An 18867-nucleotide genomic window follows, 5' to 3' on the forward strand; every position below is an offset into this window, starting at 1 on the left:
GTCAGTGTGATCTCTTCAACATGAGAACCATAGTAGGACTTTAAATAAGCTGTTCAACATACAGTAGTATAACTAGGTACACTTAAGGTGCCCACACATGGTAAGATTTAATGAACAATCCAATCTCGTACCCAATTTCCCTTGAAATCCAGAACACTTCTGGCCAAACAATACCATGCATTCACACAGAACGATTAATTAAATGATCAAAGGATCAGATGTGTATATAATGTGCAGATGTTAAATGACCCATCATTGCCTCATCGTTCATCATGCGTACACAAATGGGAAATCTTTCCCCCTGTTGAAGGGATCACCGAGCTGGATAAATGTCCAGCGGGTATGGGCATTGGATCGTTATCATCCTCACACACAGAAAGTTTTTAAACGATTGGTCATTCCAATTGGTCAAAAATGCCATGTGTGGTCGGCTTTCCACAATCATTATTGAAGATACGACGCTTCTGACAATTAAACTGGGTACACACCGAAAGATTTATCTGTCCAATCTGTCTAATGGCAACTAAATGCTGGTAATGTATGGGAGCAAATCACAATGACGCTAGAAAACAGACAATGGTCATTCAAATTGGTTAAATCAGCGTGAATACATTTTTTGTCCATTTTCCAGTATTTGGGAGCAAATGGTTGATTGCCATTTGCTCCCATACATACTGTAACCAGATTTTTGTTCCCATCAGAAAGATTGTACAGATAAATCTTTCATTGTGTACCCAGCTTTACACTCACGACTGAACTGCTAGGTGCGTATGTAGATGAATGCGTACACACTATTACAATCTACCATGAGATCTGTGATCCTCATCTCTTGAAATCATCTGCTGAAAAGTTTGTGACTGCTAGAGCAGCAGCAGAAGTACAGGACACTATGATTGATGGGTGCGTACTCTTCTAGGTCAGTACAACAATGTGCCATCAGATCTGAATATTTGGACACAAATAAAACCAGATCTTCATCGCAGTCAGCTTTCTCGTGATAAAACAAGATCTTCGGTTCGTACATACTGTTAAGATATCTCACAGATGATCTCTACGACAAGGCGTGTACCTCGCTTAACAGCTAAATGCACATTTAGCTGTTACCAGAGAATTTTGGTAAGGATTGCACGATTCTTAACTTAATGTGATACAAGACCCTGTAACGGTTGAATTAGGGTGGCCAATCCTGGGATTGGCTGGATCCCGGGTTTTGGCCCCAAAAACGCCATTAATTTCAATCACAGGATTGGAGTTAGACTGTGCATGCGCAATTTAATGCTATGCAGTGTCTGAGCGAGTGCTCAGACGCTGCCAGGCTTCTCCTGTTCCCGGCAGTGTGGCTCTGCACAGCGTGACGAGGTCAAAGGTCATGCTGCACAAGCCACACAGCCGCCTCATCTTGGGCACGCTGCCTTCTTGTCTCCATCAGCCCACCCAACCACCTGGCTCCATCACCAACCATCCCGGCTCCACCACATAGCTTGTGTGTGACCAGGAGCTACATGCCCGGGATTGGGCCTTTTTCAATCCCGAATTCCGGGATTTATAAAATGCCCCAGGATTGGCATCCTAGCTCGAATAAAACAAAAATTCAAGTTGTCGTATAAAAATAAGGAGCATCTAAAAATCTGAAAATGCGTTTCAAGAGCTTATCTGAAGTGTGGATATTTCTGAGAATGCTATGATCATCGGGAGACTGTGGGGAGAAGGACACTGACTTTAAAACGTCTCTCAAGACCCACTTCTTCATTAAATTTAACCATTTCTCATCCTAACCCTCTGTTTACGCTCACTTCTATCCCTGCTGCGTCACCCCAGTTTGTCTGCCCCTTCACTTTAGAATGTAAGCTCTAATGAGCAGGGCCCTCTCTCCTCATATAAGAATATATCTCTGCCACTGTTCTAACTGCAGGATTCCTTTCCTGTTTTAATTACCAAAATTATATGACAAGATACAGAACTGCTTGTATTTGCAGTTAAACCTATTACGGATATCTCACCAAGTGACAAACACACGTTCTTGCTCATTTGAGGTTTGTACTTTATAAAAAAAATCTTTTCACTTTTCTGTGTGTATATTTTGCATGTTCATGTTTAAACCAGTATATTTCATAATAACAAACAAATATAAAAATATAAAAGTTATATTTTATATTACCAGTAATAAGTGTGCCCCCCCCCCCCCCCCCCCCCCCCAAAAAAAAATAGTACTTTTTTTCTCCTTTTGCTCAGCTCACTCTGTTATAATTGCGTCATTTTCTGGTGCTGCAACTGTCTTTTATTTATCATGTACTTGTCCTTATTTGTGTTTGTACTGTAAATCACTATTTTCTTTTTGCTCATCTATGTATTGTCAGGCGCTGCGGAACCCTTGTAATTTGTCGTCTACACATACCAGATTTCTCATCTCTAACTGGGGGGATACTGAGTGGCTTAATTCAATAAGCGGAAACTTGTAAAACCTGAGGTTTCCTGGTAAGCTTAAGCCATAAAAATTGAAAAAAGGCAACAATATTATATCGTTAACAATATTGTGGTGCATATCATTTAGTGCAGGGGTGGCCAAACCTGTCCTCCAGATCTACCAACGGTGCATGTTTTCCAGGCAACCTGTGGATCTATAGTAGGAATGAATGCAGAATTTTTAAAATGTTACAGTAAGTAATGACTACAGCTGTGCACCAGCTAGGTGATCTGGGTCATGTGACAGTTAGTAATGACTACAGCTGTGCACCAGCTAGGTGATCTGGGTCATGTGACAGTTCGTAATGACTACAGCTGTGCACCAGCTAGGTGATCTGGGTCATGTGACAGTTCGTAATGACTACAGCTGTGCACCAGCTAGGTTATCTGGAAACCGTGGACCGTTGGTAGATCTCGAGGACCGGTTTGGCCACTCCTGATTTAGTGTGTACTCACTTTATCAGTAACGATGTGCACTGAACATAGTCAAATCGGTCCACATTGTCAGCAACTGCATGTCCGGCGGGGGTTCGGGTGATGTCACTGAACAATATCATTCAGTGTTTTACTACTAGAATGTTCTCCCGACAGCTCCACAGATATAGTTAACGTATAGTGTGTACTCAGCTTTAATAGCCGGAAATTGTATGGTTTAAAAAGCATTGCCCTTTTTTGGGGCAGGAAGCCGCACCTTAGGAAATAAACCCCTGAAGCCGGATTATATTTTTATCTTGATACCTGAACATCCTTTAGTTCGTTGTCGATTTGTTTTTTCCTTGCTTCAATCTTAGAAGACTCCTCAGCTATTCGCTGTTTTATTTTCTCCATTTCAGTCTTCTGGTCACTGGCATTCTTGAAATCAAAAGGAAAAAGAGGTTTTGTCTAATTTACAATGTTTGAGAGCAAACGGCAATTGTCGTTGCATCCATTCCCAGATTTCCATCGCAGTCAGTCAGATCGGGCAGATCATCTGACAGATAATTGTATAGTGTATGACCCAGCTTTAAGGTGGCCATAGGCTGCTGTGATGTCTCGTAGCAGTGTACAGCCAGCCGATACCCTGTGAGCCACCCAGGATCTTCCAACAATTTGTTGTGACGGCCCGGCTTACCGCCAGGGGTGAGGTCAGAGGTCGGGTGGTCGGACAGCCAGCAGGTCCGACCACAGACTCCAGTTCGATGCGCACGGGACCGCGCATCGGACCTGAGGGGACATCAAACTGACCTGATTTGGCCTGACTTGACAGACCGATTTGTTGAAATTGGCCAGAAACCACTCAGTGTATGGGGGCCACGAGAATTGAATCTCTCCCATAGATTTAATAAGCAAAAACTAAATAGTAGTAAACATGAATTAACTAAAATATAGCATTTTATCAGGAGGTGGTAAATTCAGAATGCGAACATGGACATGTCAAAACAGTGACACAGTGTCGACATCAGAATATTGGTACTGTGAATGTCAACAGTTGGCATGTCAACATAGTGTTCTCGGGTTACAGCCCTAACTAGAACAGCGACTGTAGGCATGCTGCATGTCAGCGTGATTATCTTATACATTACCCATATAAAACCTAATGCCTAGGCAATGATGGCTGGTGACTGTCCAGTCCCAGAAAACATGTACACGGTTGCTGATGTCCTCCCAGCATTACCTGCATTGATGTGGTGATCTCTTGCAGCGCAGAATCAGCTTCAGCCTGTTTGGTTTGCAGCAGTAAGCTCTGCTCTCCAGCTCTTCCCTTCAGCTCATCTACAAGAGACTTGGCCTCATTGAGCTTCGATACTCCAGCCTATGTAACAACACAGCATTACCCTGCAGGAGAGTCTAAGCATATCAGTCACAATCTACACCCTGAGATCAATAATAATCAGTCCCCAGGTGAGACATCGCCGGAATGTGGGATTGGATTAAACAGGATCTGCCATATGCTGGTACTGCCACATAAATAATATAATCCCTAGAACAGCAATCTCTATTGTATACAATGATATAACAGAGCAGAAAGGACACACACTATACTGTACTATAAATACAGCAAATAATTGTTGCATATAATCAGATTTTTAGGGTAAGGAACCGGGGAATTTGCTGGGTCACTAACTGTTGGCTCTGCTGCTATAATTTCTCTATTCTTCCCATAACTTCTTCCCTCTTCCCCCCCCCCCCGAGTGTATCTATCTCTCCTTCTTATCCCATCTACCACATTTCTCTCTTTCCCCTCTCCCCTAACTCTCGCTCCATCTCTATCACCTTGGGTCTCTCACTCTGTATCCACCGGACATCTGTCATTGGTGGCAATGAGAGCGGTGAGCCATCGGGCCCTCGCTCAGTATCAACCGGACATCTGTCATTGGTGACAATGAGAGCGGTGAGCCATCCGGCCCTCGCTCAGTATCCACCGGACATCTGTCATTGGTGACAATGAGAGAGGTGAGCCATCCGGCCCTCGCTCAGTATCCACCGGACATCTGTCATTGGTGGCAATGAGAGCGGTGAGTCATCCGGCCCTCGCTCAGTATCCACCGGACATCTGTCATTGGTGGCAATGAGAGCGGTGAGCCATCCGGCCCTCGCTCAGTATCCACCGGACATCTGTCATTGGTGGCAATGAGAGCGGTGAGTCATCCGGCCCTCGCTCAGTATCCACCGGACATCTGTCATTGGTGGCAATGAGAGCGGTGAGCCATCCGGCCCTCGCTCAGTATCCACCGGACATCTGTCATTGGTGGCAATGAGAGCGGTGAGCCATCCGGCCCTCGCTCAGTATCCACCGGACATCTGTCATTGGTGGCAATGAGAGCGGTGAGCCATCCGGCCCTCGCTCAGTATCCACCTGACATCTGTCATTGGTGGCAATGAGAGCGGTGAGCCATCCGGCCCTCGCTCAGTATCCACCGGACATCTGTCATTGGTGGCAATGAGAGCGGTGAGCCATCCGGCCCTCGCTCAGTATCCACCGGACATCTGTCATTGGTGGCAATGAGAGCGGTGAGCCATCCGGCCCTCGCTCAGTATCCACCGGACATCTGTCATTGGTGGCAATGAGAGCGGTGAGCCATCCGGCCCTCGCTCAGTATCCACCGGACATCTGTCATTGGTGGCAATGAGAGCGGTGAGCCATCCGGCCCTCGCTCAGTATTCACCGGACATCTGTCATTGGTGGCAATGAGAGCGGTGAGCCATCCGGCCCTCGCTCAGTATCCACCGGACATCTGTCATTGGTGGCAATGAGAGCGGTGAGCCATCCGGCCCTCGCTCAGTATCCACCGGACATCTGTCATTGGTGGCAATGAGAGCGGTGAGCCATCCGGCCCTCGCTCAGTATCCACCGGACATCTGTCATTGGTGGCAATGAGAGCGGTGAGCCATCCGGCCCTCGCTCAGTATCCACCGGACATCTGTCATTGGTGGCAATGAGAGCGGTGAGCCATCCGGCCCTCGCTCAGTATCCACCGGACATCTGTCATTGGTGATAATGAGAGCGGTGAGCCATCCGGCCCTCGCTCAGTATCCACCGGACATCTGTCATTGGTGACAATGAGAGCGGTGAGCCATCCGGCCCTCGCTCAGTATCCACCGGACATCTGTCATTGGTGGCAATGAGAGCGGTGAGCCATCCGGCCCTCGCTCAGTATCCACCGGACATCTGTCATTGGTGGCAATGAGAGCGGTGAGCCATCCGGCCCTCGCTCAGTATCCACCGGACATCTGTCATTGGTGGCAATGAGAGCGGTGAGCCATCCGGCCCTCGCTCAGTATTCACCGGACATCTGTCATTGGTGGCAATGAGAGCGGTGAGCCATCCGGCCCTCGCTCAGTATCCACCGGACATCTGTCATTGGTGGCAATGAGAGCGGTGAGCCATCCGGCCCTCGCTCAGTATTCACCGGACATCTGTCATTGGTGGCAATGAGAGCGGTGAGCCATCCGGCCCTCGCTCAGTATCCACCGGACATCTGTCATTGGTGGCAATGAGAGCGGTGAGCCATCCGGCCCTCGCTCAGTAGCCACCGGACATCTGTCATTGGTGGCAATGAGAGCGGTGAGCCATCCGGCCCTCGCTCAGTAGCCACCGGACATCTGTCATTGGTGGCAATGAGAGCGGTGAGCCATCCGGCCCTCGCTCAGTATCCACCGGACATCTGTCATTGGTGGCAATGAGAGCGGTGAGCCATCCGGCCCTGGCTCAGTATCCACCGGACATCTGTCATTGGTGACAATGAGAGCGGTGAGCCATCCGGCCCTCGCTCAGTATCCACCGGACATCTGTCATTGGTGGCAATGAGAGCGGTGAGCCATCCGGCCCTCGCTCAGTATCCACCGGACATCTGTCATTGGTGGCAATGAGAGCGGTGAGCCATCCGGCCCTCGCTCAGTATCCACCGGACATCTGTCATTGGTGGCAATGAGAGCGGTGAGCCATCCGGCCCTCGCTCAGTATCCACCGGACATCTGTCATTGGTGGCAATGAGAGCGGTGAGCCATCCGGCCCTCGCTCAGTATCCACCGGACATCTGTCATTGGTGGCAATGAGAGCGGTGAGCCATCCGGCCCTCGCTCAGTATCCACCGGACATCTGTCATTGGTGGCAATGAGAGCGGTGAGCCATCCGGCCCTCGCTCAGTATCCACCGGACATCTGTCATTGGTGGCAATGAGAGCGGTGAGCCATCCGGCCCTCGCTCAGTATCCACCGGACATCTGTCATTGGTGACAATGAGAGCGGTGAGCCATCCGGCCCTCGCTCAGTATCCACCGGACATCTGTCATTGGTGGCAATGAGAGCGGTGAGCCATCCGGCCCTCGCTCAGTATCCACCGGACATCTGTCATTGGTGGCAATGAGAGCGGTGAGCCATCCGGCCCTCGCTCAGTATCCACCGGACATCTGTCATTGGTGACAATGAGAGCGGTGAGCCATCCGGCCCTCGCTCAGTATCCACCGGACATCTGTCATTGGTGGCAATGAGAGCGGTGAGCCATCCGGCCCTCGCTCAGTATCCACCGGACATCTGTCATTGGTGACAATGAGAGCGGTGAGCCATCCGGCCCTCGCTCAGTATCCACCGGACATCTGTCATTGGTGGCAATGAGAGCGGTGAGCCATCCGGCCCTCGCTCAGTATCCACCCGACATCGGTCATTGGTGACAATGAGTGAGGTGAGCCCTCTGGCCCTCACTGTGCATTATAGGAACTTAGGGCCCAATTCACATTGACTAGTTTAGCAGCATAAATTCACTGCTTAGCGAGCCCTCTAACGCCACCTGCCGGGCGAGTGAATGCCCAACCCCCGCGAACATGCCTGCTACAACGCGAATGGATGTTAGCATAAACATCCATTTGCATGGGAGCGTATGGCGCAAAAATCATTCGATGGTATTTTGACCATCTAATGATTTTTCCCCTGTTCGCATATATAAGCCAGTCTTGACTGATCTATATCTGTGACGTGCAGCTCAGAGAACGGGGTGGGTGGCTGAGGTCCTGTGACGTCAGCCGCCTGCCCGTGTACCCATGGGAACACCCAATGTTCCCATGTGCATTCCCCTAACCACCTCCAGCCATCGGGCTGCCCGTGCATCCGTGCGAACGCCAAAAGGCATCCACATAGCAGGCCTGCACATGCGTATAATAGCATATTACCATGCGCAGAGCGTAAACATCGGTCCCCGGAGCGAATACGCCAGGGATTGATCGGACGTGAATCAGGCCCTTAGTGGGAACGTGCTGTATATAACACATTAGCGGCATTTGGAAAATTGGATTGTCCATACAGTAAAAATGAATGCACTATTATCTTGGAACGAGGGCCAAGCTGCTCAATGCAGCATGGCCCCCACTTCCTGCCAGCCTTTGCCGGCACCCACCTGCAGTTGTTATCGGCCCGTGTCCCCATAGCATGACTATACCTGTAAATGTTTTTGTTTCTTGCTCAGTTCTGTTTTCTTCCTGCTGAAGAGTGACCCATACACACGGAGGAAGGTCATGTATCGCCTGGGAGTGGCACCGTGAGCTTTACACGACTCATGAATGGTCAGGAAGGAGTTATAGAACTCAGTCTCTCCTTTACAGATAGAAACGGAAATACATGATAAGCATGACCGATGCAAGACTGCGGAAACCTAAAAGTAAAGCAGCTATCCAGCCAGAATGTTAACCGTCAACATGTCAACTTAAAAGTCAAAATGGTCATTAGATAGACATCCTGCATGTCAACGCCCATAATATTAGTATTAGATTCGTATTATAATGACTATGGGCGTAATTCAGCATGGATGGGTAATCAGAGAATTAGCAAATTGAACATTTATTGAACAACTGAGCATGTGTACCTTCCACATAGTGCTCACAAAGGGGAATTGGCATCTGAAAACGCGTATTGATTGTAAAGACAATGGAGCCGCAGTTCAACTGACAGGAAGCCGGCGTTTGGGAGCGGAAAGCTTTTCTGGGTGTGGTTTAAAAGGACTGTGATGTCAGTGATGACCAGCTCCAGATTAGTGTTAAGGTGCCCATACACTAGTAAGATTTATCTTCAGATCTGGCTGGTTGGAGCAAAAACATGGTTATGGATAAGTGACAGTTTGGCAGTTTTCCAGCATTTCCAAGCAAATGGTCAACTGTCACTTGCTCTCATCCATAACCATGATTTTGTTCCAACCAGACAGATCTGCAGATAAATCTGCGCGTGTATGGTCACCTTAAGTCTTAAGGTGGCCATACATTACTGTGATGTATCACAGCGGTGTATGGCCAGCCGATCCCCCACAACATTGTGTTATGTGTCCTGATGTGTGTGTTGGGATGAGCTTGACTGGGTGGTTTCCCACTACAGCATACATTGTCATACACACCCCCATCTCAATCTTACAACCTCCCCCTTACCTGAAGCCTTCTTGTACTCAGAGTGCTGAGTCTTCTCTTGACTCGTTGTGTCTGAAAACAACATCCTAGGAATCTGGAGAAAAAAATAGTAAGTATTGCTCTACTCAGTAACTATTATAGTACAAACCCATATTCTAAACCCTATTTCATCCATGCGGCAGCTGGCCAAGGCCATTACTGTAATAATATGACCGCAAATGACAAATCAGTGTAGTAGGGAGTTAAACTTGTGCTGAAATTAAAAGGAAGGGGTAAGTAAAACGGAGTATATGTAACTGATCATCAGCCAATCTCCCATTAATATGCATAAGGAGTATCAGTGCACCTGATTGACATACCTTCTTCATGCTCCTGTCTGACCAGCCCTCCATCCACTGCACCGAGCACCTCTTGTACAGCGCTGGATTACTCTCGCAGTTTATAGTGAAATTGGCATTAGTACAATCCATGATCAGGACAACATGAAGATTCTGCAGGACTCCTATAATAAAGATGACAGAGGAACAGATATATGTGTTGCAAAAGAAATGTTGGTGCGCATAAAGATGTGCAAATAGTACAAACGGAACAATGCACAAACTTTCTCATCACAAACATTGGTACTGCCAGTAGTGTTCATTTTAGCACCCGCCATCTTTGAAAACCCATGCAGTTCCTCTTCCCGGTCTGGGGTGTCGCTGTCTGCTGTAGTGCTTCTAGCACAGTGTGATCTTTATATCAGCACTGATATGCAAACCAGACCTGTGCTAGAAACACCACAGCAGACAGCGACACCCCAGGCAGGGAAGAGGAACTGCATGGGTTTTCAAATATGGCGGGTGCTAGAATGAACAATAGCCAGTATCTGTCCACTGTATATGCAGTATCTACTGCTAAGCACTTTAACACCTAAAGTACACTATAAGAATATTAGCAATTAATTGGAAGTGTCCAACACCAGATACAAAACATGGCACAGAATATTAGAGAATACTTTGAGTATATTTTATCTTTCCACTGCAGGAAATCCTGGAGATGTAGGCCACGGTGGGGGGGTTCAAGGGATTTGGTAGCACAAATTGCATAATTATGACCCACCCCCCGTTGTGACGCATAGGGGTCATGATGATGCCATACACAGCAAATTGTGTTAAGTGCCCAAACCACCCACATCGCTGGGTGATTGTGAGAGTCCGGGAAGCTGTATTATTCTCCAGAGTCTGGGAGGGCTCCTAGAATTCAGGAGTCACCCATATACACAGCAGGATACCAGGCAAGTATGTATTAGAGTGGAGTATATGAGTGAAATTTACGAAGATGTGAGTTGTATTTCACATCGGATGTTGCTATGGGCAACCAATCAGATACTATCTATTATCTTCTAGAAGGTGCTAAAAAAATGAGAAGTAGTTTCTGATTGGTTGCCCCATAGCAACATCCCATGTGAAATACAACTTACATCTTCGTAAATGTCCCCCTATGTCTTAAGCTATGCTAGGAAGATACTGTATATCTTTATAATAGACCTGTTCCTAGCACAAAAATATATACTTAATTCAATACTTATACAGATATAGGGGCTGATTCGGTCGTAACTGAGCTTTTTTTTTGAGATTGTGCAAGCGCCCAAGATGCAGCGCAAATATCTCATTATGGCGCCGCGGTTCCAGTCTGACGTTGTTTAACCGGCACCGGCTGCATCATTTTGCCGCATCTCCTGAGTCACCAGAAGATTACTCATACTGCTTTCACATTGCAGAAATGGGTAATGACACTGTATTCTTAAATGGGACTTTAAAAGGGGTCAGAGCCTTGAGACCTTTCACATTGCAGGTGAAAACGGTTTTAAAAATCATTTAATACCATTCAAACATTCAACCCGTTTAACCCCCAAGGGACACGTTTCAAGACATAGAAATAGAGCTGTTTAAACTGGCTTTAAAACGTGTAGGACTCTGCTTTTTAACCGTGTTGAAATACCGGTTAACTTTAACCGGTAAATCAACTCTGGCACTTTCACATTGCAGCCTTAAACGTTTTAAAATGGAAAAAAAACGGCAATATACGTTTTAAAAGTGCAATGTGAAAGGGGTATCAGATGCTTAATGTTGGGCGATGGGACAGATGGTTTCGCTTTTTATCGGAGGATGTGTCTTGGGATTCAGGCAGCAGATCAGAGAAGGGAGCAGTAGGAATCTTCTTACACAAGATTTCTCCTGCTGGTTTTACATACATTCACACAGCTGCTGCTTAAAAAGACACTGTGATTGCAACATTTGTGTCCACCTACGACCCTATCGTTTATAGGTGTTAACATATTAATTAAAATGATCTTTGCAACATACATTCAGTGACTAGCCCTGACACCAGCCATTTCAGCACAGCAACACACAGAACCTACGCTGTCACCCCATAGGGACCAGGGGCCGTGTCCTCTGGGGCCTGGGCAGCTCTGCCTCCCTCAAGTTCCAGGCAGCAACATGATGTCATAGATCACATAACCGCACACTGTTCTGCTAATGCACAGATACAGCACTGCCATATATGATACCGGCTGATGCATCTGGGGAGGGAACTAACGTACCAACTGGACACACACTGGAGAGGTTTACCAAAGAGGGAACGAAGCTTACGGAGAGTAAAATAGGCAAACAATGGTCCTGTGAAGCCATCTTCAGATGCCTGGTCCTTCAGTGGCGATAGCAGAGGCTCCAGTTCCTCCATAGTATATAATCCGGGAACTTCACCTGTATAATACGGGAACATCAGCCGCTGGTTATATGAGATTGGGAAAGAATGCAGTGGAATCTGTCACTGTCCAAGATTATTATAGTAATACTCTAAAGGCAAACATTTTATGACATGATCCCTTAATGGGACACATTATAACATCACACTGGTAGACCATTGGTTATATGTGAGACCTCATAACAAAATAAGCAAAGCACCAACTGATTAACCTGATTATTAGCGGACATGACTGAAACACAGACAAGGCCGCGCATACAGGTGTAAGTGTACATTTAGGGGTGAATTTTGGAAAGAAGGGGCAACGCTGGCACAATACACATAGAGTACAATGAGTACATTATACCCTATGGCCTATTTCACACGCTCCGGCTCCTGCGAAAAGCCGTGCCGCACACTGTAGTTTATAATGGACACAATTGTGTCCATTCACACGGGACGGCCACGGCTCGGCCGCCCGGTTGCAGCCGGATCCCACCACTGGAAGGGACGGCTGCCGGGCTGTGGCCATTCCCACCATTGTAAACTGCTGCGTGCGGCACGGCTTCCTGGCCGTGCGGGGTTTCGCAGTCCGGCAGGAGCCGGAGAGTGTGAAATAGCCCTATACGCTTCAGCACGAGCGTGGCTATACTAGAGTTGGACAGCTCTGTTATTAATCCTATATTAGTGGCTGTGATGGGGTTAATCCAACAAAACGACCTAATTTCTAAAGCAGGTCAAAAACGAAGACCAGACCAAAAGCTAATTAAATAGTTCTACTGATTATGTCTATGGGAAGGATCAGGTGATTATAAGGTAAAGGTCATTATGGCGCACCCCCTCCAGCTGCTAGATTACAGTAGTCTTCAAATGCAAGGAAAGACACCTTCATTCTAGAACCGACAGAATCTGGGGAACCCCCATTGGAAAGGGGTTCCTCTACTTCATAGAATTTTACTGATGAGAAGTCACTCTCTGATGATCATGTGTGACCAACAGCGATTAACTCCTGCAATGAAATCATTATGAAGTCCAGGATTAGGGTCTATAATAACATGGCAGCCATCTACTCTGGAGGACACCATATTTAAATGATCTGGCATTTTAGCAGTCATGCTTTTTTGATCGCCAGACCATACCAATCTGCACCGGAGAAATCTTAAGGTGGCCATACACGCAGATTTATCTGCAGATCTGTCTGGTTGGAACAAAAACATGGTTGTGGATGAGAGAAAATGACAGTTGACCATTTGCTTGGAAATGCTGGAAAACTGACAAACTGTCACTCATCCATAACCATGTTTTTGTTCCAACCTGCCAGATCTGAAGATAAATCTTACTAGTGTATGGGCACCTATAGTCATAGAAATCATACTCCGATCCGATGCGCACAGGAGCAGGCATCGGATTGGATGTTACATGTGATTTAGCCACTTTTCACACGATTTCTTGGCCCTATCTGTTGGAATCGGGTGAAAAGTGTCCAAATCGCACTATTGTGTAGTTTTTGGAAAGGTGGATTTATGCGGACGCTGGAACCACACAAGGGGGTTTATTTACTAAGATGGGAGTTCTATTAAGGGTGGGAGGCTGCTGTGGACAACCAATCAAATCCTTTCTATTATGTTCTAGAAAGTGCTACATAGATAAGAAGCAGATTGGTTGCTATAGCAACATCTCATCTTCAATAGAACTCTAATCTTACTAAATAAACCTCAAGTTATTTCATAGTAATATTTATTAACATAAATACACACATTTGCTTTTATTATGTTACACTTATGTAATTTTAATACCAAATAACTACTGTATAACCATCGCTTTCTGGTCCATCTTGGGTAGTTGTCTTTTTTGGTGCGGAAAGAAAACAAGGAAACTAATACGGTTTTCTAGAAACGCTAAATCTTGAGGAAAAAAGCAAGGTGTAACGTAGGAGTAATTACAGATATTGATCATGAAATATGACCAGCCAAAAATGTCTCCAAAAGCGGAAAAAGGGTTAAGCCAAGCCTGCTAAAGAACCAGTAATCATTTACTTTCCTCTCACAGCTTGTTCCTCTCACAGTAAAAATAGACAAATAAACAGTGGTTACAGCAACCCTGGAGAAAGCTGGTGACAGATGACAGAGCGAGCATCTCCCGGGACAGTACCTGATGACAGCAGGCTGTTGATCATCTCTAAAATTGTTGGATGGACAAACTGATAGTCCTCAAGGAGAAAGACTACTTGCTGTCCATCAATGCCGGCCATCTGCACAACCTGAAGACAAAAGGGATTCTGGGTGTACTATCATGGCATTAATGACAGACATTAATGTCTAACACTGCGACGAGGAAGCAACAACTGCTCTGGCTAAAGGCTTAAAGCAAATGTTATGGTAAATGTGCTGTGTGACTACAGTGTAAGACAGTGATGGCTAACCTTGACACTCCAAATGTTGTTGAACTACACATCCCAGCATGCCCTGCTACAGTTTTGCTATTTGGCCATGCTAAAACGGTTGCAGGGCATGCTGGGATGTGTAGTTCAGCAACAGCTGGAGTGTCAAGGTTAGCCATCACTAGTGTAATGTCTGGTACACACCAGAACGATCCCGATTGTTAGTAGATCGTCCGATGGTCGCACGGTCTGTTGGAACACACGATCTGCTAACGATCTGCATCCGATACGATCCCAATCCGATCTGAGCCTGTATCCAGTTGAATGGATCTTTTACAGATCTGTAAAAAGACCAAACGGCAGCGGGGACGCGCATCGGATTGGAATTGGATCTAAACACGCAAAAACATGCCTAATCTACATACAATCTACATACATTGATTGATGGGATTGAGCCCTAATCGTTCTGGTGTGTACCCTACATAAGATGTCCCATTACATACGGTAGATAAACCAGCATCACTGGCAGGTGTGTGCGAATGTACAAGATCCTGCAATAAATATCACCACGATGATCTACGGAATAAGGTTATATACAGAAAAGTAATATATAGTGGTGATATCAATGACATATGTATACAGGTATAACTTATGCCCCTTTCCCACTGCAGCTAAAAAACGGTAAATTGCAAATTTTCAGCGCAATTTACCGTTTTAAGGCTGCAGTGGGAAAGTGCCAGAGTTGAAATACCGTTTAAAGCTAAATGGTAGTTCAACCCGTTTTTAAAGCAGAGTCCTACACGTTAAAATAACGTTTAAGAGGCAGTGGGAATGCCGCTTAAACGTTATTTAGCCTCCAGGCTGTCCCAGTGCCTGATGAGAACTAGTAGTTCTCACTTTGTGCATGTGTAATGAGTGCAAGTGCATAATAAAGAGCCGCTCACTACATTTGCGCATATGTAATGAGTGGCTCATTATTATGCACGTGCACTCATTACATATGCGCAAAGTGAGAACTACTAGTTCTCATCAGGCACTGGGACTGCCTGTACCCTGCATGGACCCTGCATGGACCCCCGCTGCCTCCCCACTGCCCTGCATCCCCGTGCAGGTAAGTACAAGGGGAGGGGAGGTGGGGGCACAGGGCCGGTACAGGGGTATAGGCACCCTTTACACTTGGGGGGGGGGGGGGGGGGGAGAGAGATTAGGCACTCTTTACACGGGGGGGGTTAGGCACTCTACATTTTACACGGTTCACTGAATTTGAAAGGGAATGGTATTTAAAACGGTAATCTGCTGTAGTGGGAATGCTAATACCGTTTTAAATACCATTTAAGATTACCAGTACTTTAAACTGGTCTGCAGTGGGAAAGCAGCATTACAGCTACTGAGATCTACAAAACCTTATTTGGGATATACAGTACTGAGGAAAACAAAAACATGGGGGGAAATGTAATAGGATGAGAGATGCAGGAAGTGAGAGATTTGGTAAGAAATCTACAGTATTTTTAAAGCGGCAATCATTTACACGGCAAAATCAAACTGGTGTAAATGTTTGCCGCTTTAAAAATACTGGAGATTTCTTACCAAATCTCTCACTTTCTGAATCTGTCTTCCTATTACATTTCCCCCATGGTGTCAATTCTCGTTTAACTTCTTTGCGACCATCAAGCTTAATTACTGTTTATGACCAGGCTAATTGTCATAGAGCCTTCCAGGGCTAGAACACAAATGTACTAACATTTAGCTGAACATATTTATTTGTGTGTTTTAGCCCTGGAAGATCAATTAAGATCAATTTGAAATTGATCAACATCGCCCAAAAAAAATAATAAAATAAAATCATTGATCTTTAGTAAATATACACCAATATCTCTTCAGGGTGTTCACTACTTCACAGGTTCTCAAACTCGGTCCTTGGGACCCCACACAGTGCATGTTTTGCGGGTCTCCTCACAGAATCACAAGTAAAATAATTAACTCCACCTGTGGATCTTTTAGAACGTGTCAATGAGTAATAAATGCACCTGTGCACCTGCCAGGTGACCTGGAAACCATGAACTGTGTGGGGTCCTGAGAACCGAGTTTGAGAACCCCTGTTCTACTTCTTCTAGTACAGAGTTGCTATAGCTGTAACGATCCTCACCTGCTTCAGATCATTCCTGAACTGCTTCAGCTCGTATCCTCTAGAAATCTTAGGAGTGAAGAGCACAGCCCCGTGCATGTGACTAACAAGAGAAGTGACCGTTCTGCGGCCAACCCCACTCCGTCCGGCCAGAAGAAGGGAACCACCGGGAAAGCTCAGAACCCGGTCTACCCGGGACATGTAGTCTAGAACTTCATTGAAGAGGAGAATGTCCAGCTCCCGGTTATCTCGACTGAATTGAATGATACCCTTAAACAAAGCACAGGTGCCAAATTAGATAAAAACAGGAGGAAAAAGGCTGCAAGGCTTGGAGGTATATTTGTGGAGCTCAAAATCTACAGCGGCATAAATAAGTGCAAAACGCTTCGGTCCTTGCTCTTTGCTTCATGTCAAACCTACTTGATGAATATACTGTGCATCTTGGGGTGTAATGAGCTATCCTACACTGTTGCGTGCTGACAATGAAACCAGTTCTCTGCTGGGGATTCTGACTTACGCTACGCACCAACAACACAGGACTGTACATAAATGTGATGAATGGAGATATTAAACAAAACAAATAGGTGACAAGACCAGGGCCGAATTTGTCACTAGGTCCATGAGGAACGGGCCTAGGGTTGGCATCTGTCACGAGCAGCAGCCACTGGCGTAACTACCGAGGGCACATCAGCGGGCCGTGGTACCAGTCTCCCTGCCGGAGACGCCCCCCCCCCCGCCCCCCCCCCCCCCCCCCCCAGAGACGTATTGTTCCTCCTATGCACTGGAGACAATTCCTCCTGCCCACTGGAGACGCAGCGCCCCCTTTCCCCTATGCACTGGAGATGCTCCACCAGCACACATCTCCTCTCCCCAGCTCAGTAGCCAGATGGAGCATTTGACCCCTAAAATCCGACCCTGGACAAGACCCCTATGCTGAATAGCAGAATCAGAAAGTGGGCAATGGAGAAAACAATGGATACATTCAGGTGCCAATAGAGAAGTCATAAGGACAACAGGGTGTTTCTTGCAAACAGTGACTATTTGCCAGGGGCGAACAAATTATCGGTCACATTGCCTTTGTATTTTAAAAGAAAATATTTTCCCCTGTGGCTGCAGTACTCCAGTTCCACCACCAGATGGTAATGGTCAGTTTGATGTTGCCAAATGGCCACAAAATCTGAATTGTGACAAATTTACATAGTTACAAAAAATTCCTGACGTAGTTGTGGCCATTTGGCAACAATATCAATGAAGGGTTAAGAAACATACTTGTCAATCTAAGCAGATATGTAAACAAATAAATGGGTACTTGTTTAGTTTCACGGTGGTAGCAAATATAAGACCGACAAATACCTGTAGGTGTACACAAAGCCTCACATACCTTCTTAATGACCTCTTTGAAGTCGTCAGAATTCAGCCTTCCAAGAGGGCGTCCATGCGGGGGTAAAGGCTGTCCTGGGGCGAGCACGGACCCTGTCTCATGCAGCGCTCCCCATGTCACATAAAAACCGCCTGAAGCAGGACAACAGTGGAATAAATTTATAATCTGAAACATTATATTTTACACAAACACTTCAATAAGCTCTGGCATTCCCACTGTACCCATACAAAATAGTAATATATGGCAACCAATTAGCAACTGCCATTTTATAGGCCGATTTGTTGGTATTCAATCTTTCTCCAAACTTTGATACCTCTCCTCCACCATCTGAACGGCATGCTTAGGGTGGCCAATCCCGGGATCGGCAGGATCCCGGGATTTGGCCCCCAAAACGCCAGGATTTCAATCCCGGGATTGGATTTTCCAATCCCGGGATTAGACTGCACATGTGCAGTCTAATGCCGGGCAGCATCTGAGCGGGTGCTCAGCAGCTGCCCGACTTCTCCCGTCCCGGGCAGCGCAGCGTATCAACGTCAGAGGTCACACTGCGCAGGCTGCACAGGCTGCCTCCATGCTGTCCCCGGCGGCCGGCCCGAACTCCCGCCCAGCAACAGACCAGACTGCCAGCGGCCACCCGCCCAGCAGCAGACCAAGCTGACCAGCCCGCTCTCCATCAAACCCAGCTCGTCCTCCCACCCGGATCCCGGCCGCACCACGCATCAGTAAGTAAATATGCGGTGCGGCCGAGGTGTGTTTTTTATATTAGGGAAGCCAATCCCAGAATTGGGTATTTTTCAATCCCGAATTCCGGGATTGAAAAAATGCCCCGGGATTGGCATCCCTAGGCATGCTTGAGGAATGGTAAAACATATACAATGCAGAAATAGGTTAACATCTTTTCAAGGCTTTTCATGCTCAGTAGTCT

General features: G+C 46.6%; 1 protein-coding gene across 3 annotated transcripts in view; it reads right to left on the reverse strand.

Moving 5' to 3' along the window:
- DYNC2H1 (dynein cytoplasmic 2 heavy chain 1) overlaps positions 1–18867 on the reverse strand; it is a 324861-nt gene that overhangs the window by 209204 nt on the left and 96790 nt on the right. For all 3 annotated transcript variants that reach the window (XM_083170072.1, XM_083170071.1, XM_083170070.1), the window contains exons 48-56: positions 17943–18073; positions 16583–16831; positions 14208–14316; positions 11963–12076; positions 9689–9831; positions 9351–9423; positions 8375–8529; positions 4118–4255; positions 3202–3315 (exon numbers count right to left, since the gene is read on the reverse strand). In XM_083170072.1, the coding sequence (XP_083026198.1) occupies positions 3202–3315; positions 4118–4255; positions 8375–8529; positions 9351–9423; positions 9689–9831; positions 11963–12076; positions 14208–14316; positions 16583–16831; positions 17943–18073 (1226 nt within the window). The remainder of the gene's footprint in view (positions 1–3201; positions 3316–4117; positions 4256–8374; positions 8530–9350; positions 9424–9688; positions 9832–11962; positions 12077–14207; positions 14317–16582; positions 16832–17942; positions 18074–18867) is intronic.

The sequence above is a fragment of the Crinia signifera genome, chromosome 2, assembly GCF_055691185.1.
Source record: "Crinia signifera chromosome 2, ASM5569118v1, whole genome shotgun sequence".
Lineage (NCBI taxonomy): Eukaryota > Metazoa > Chordata > Amphibia > Anura > Myobatrachidae > Crinia > Crinia signifera.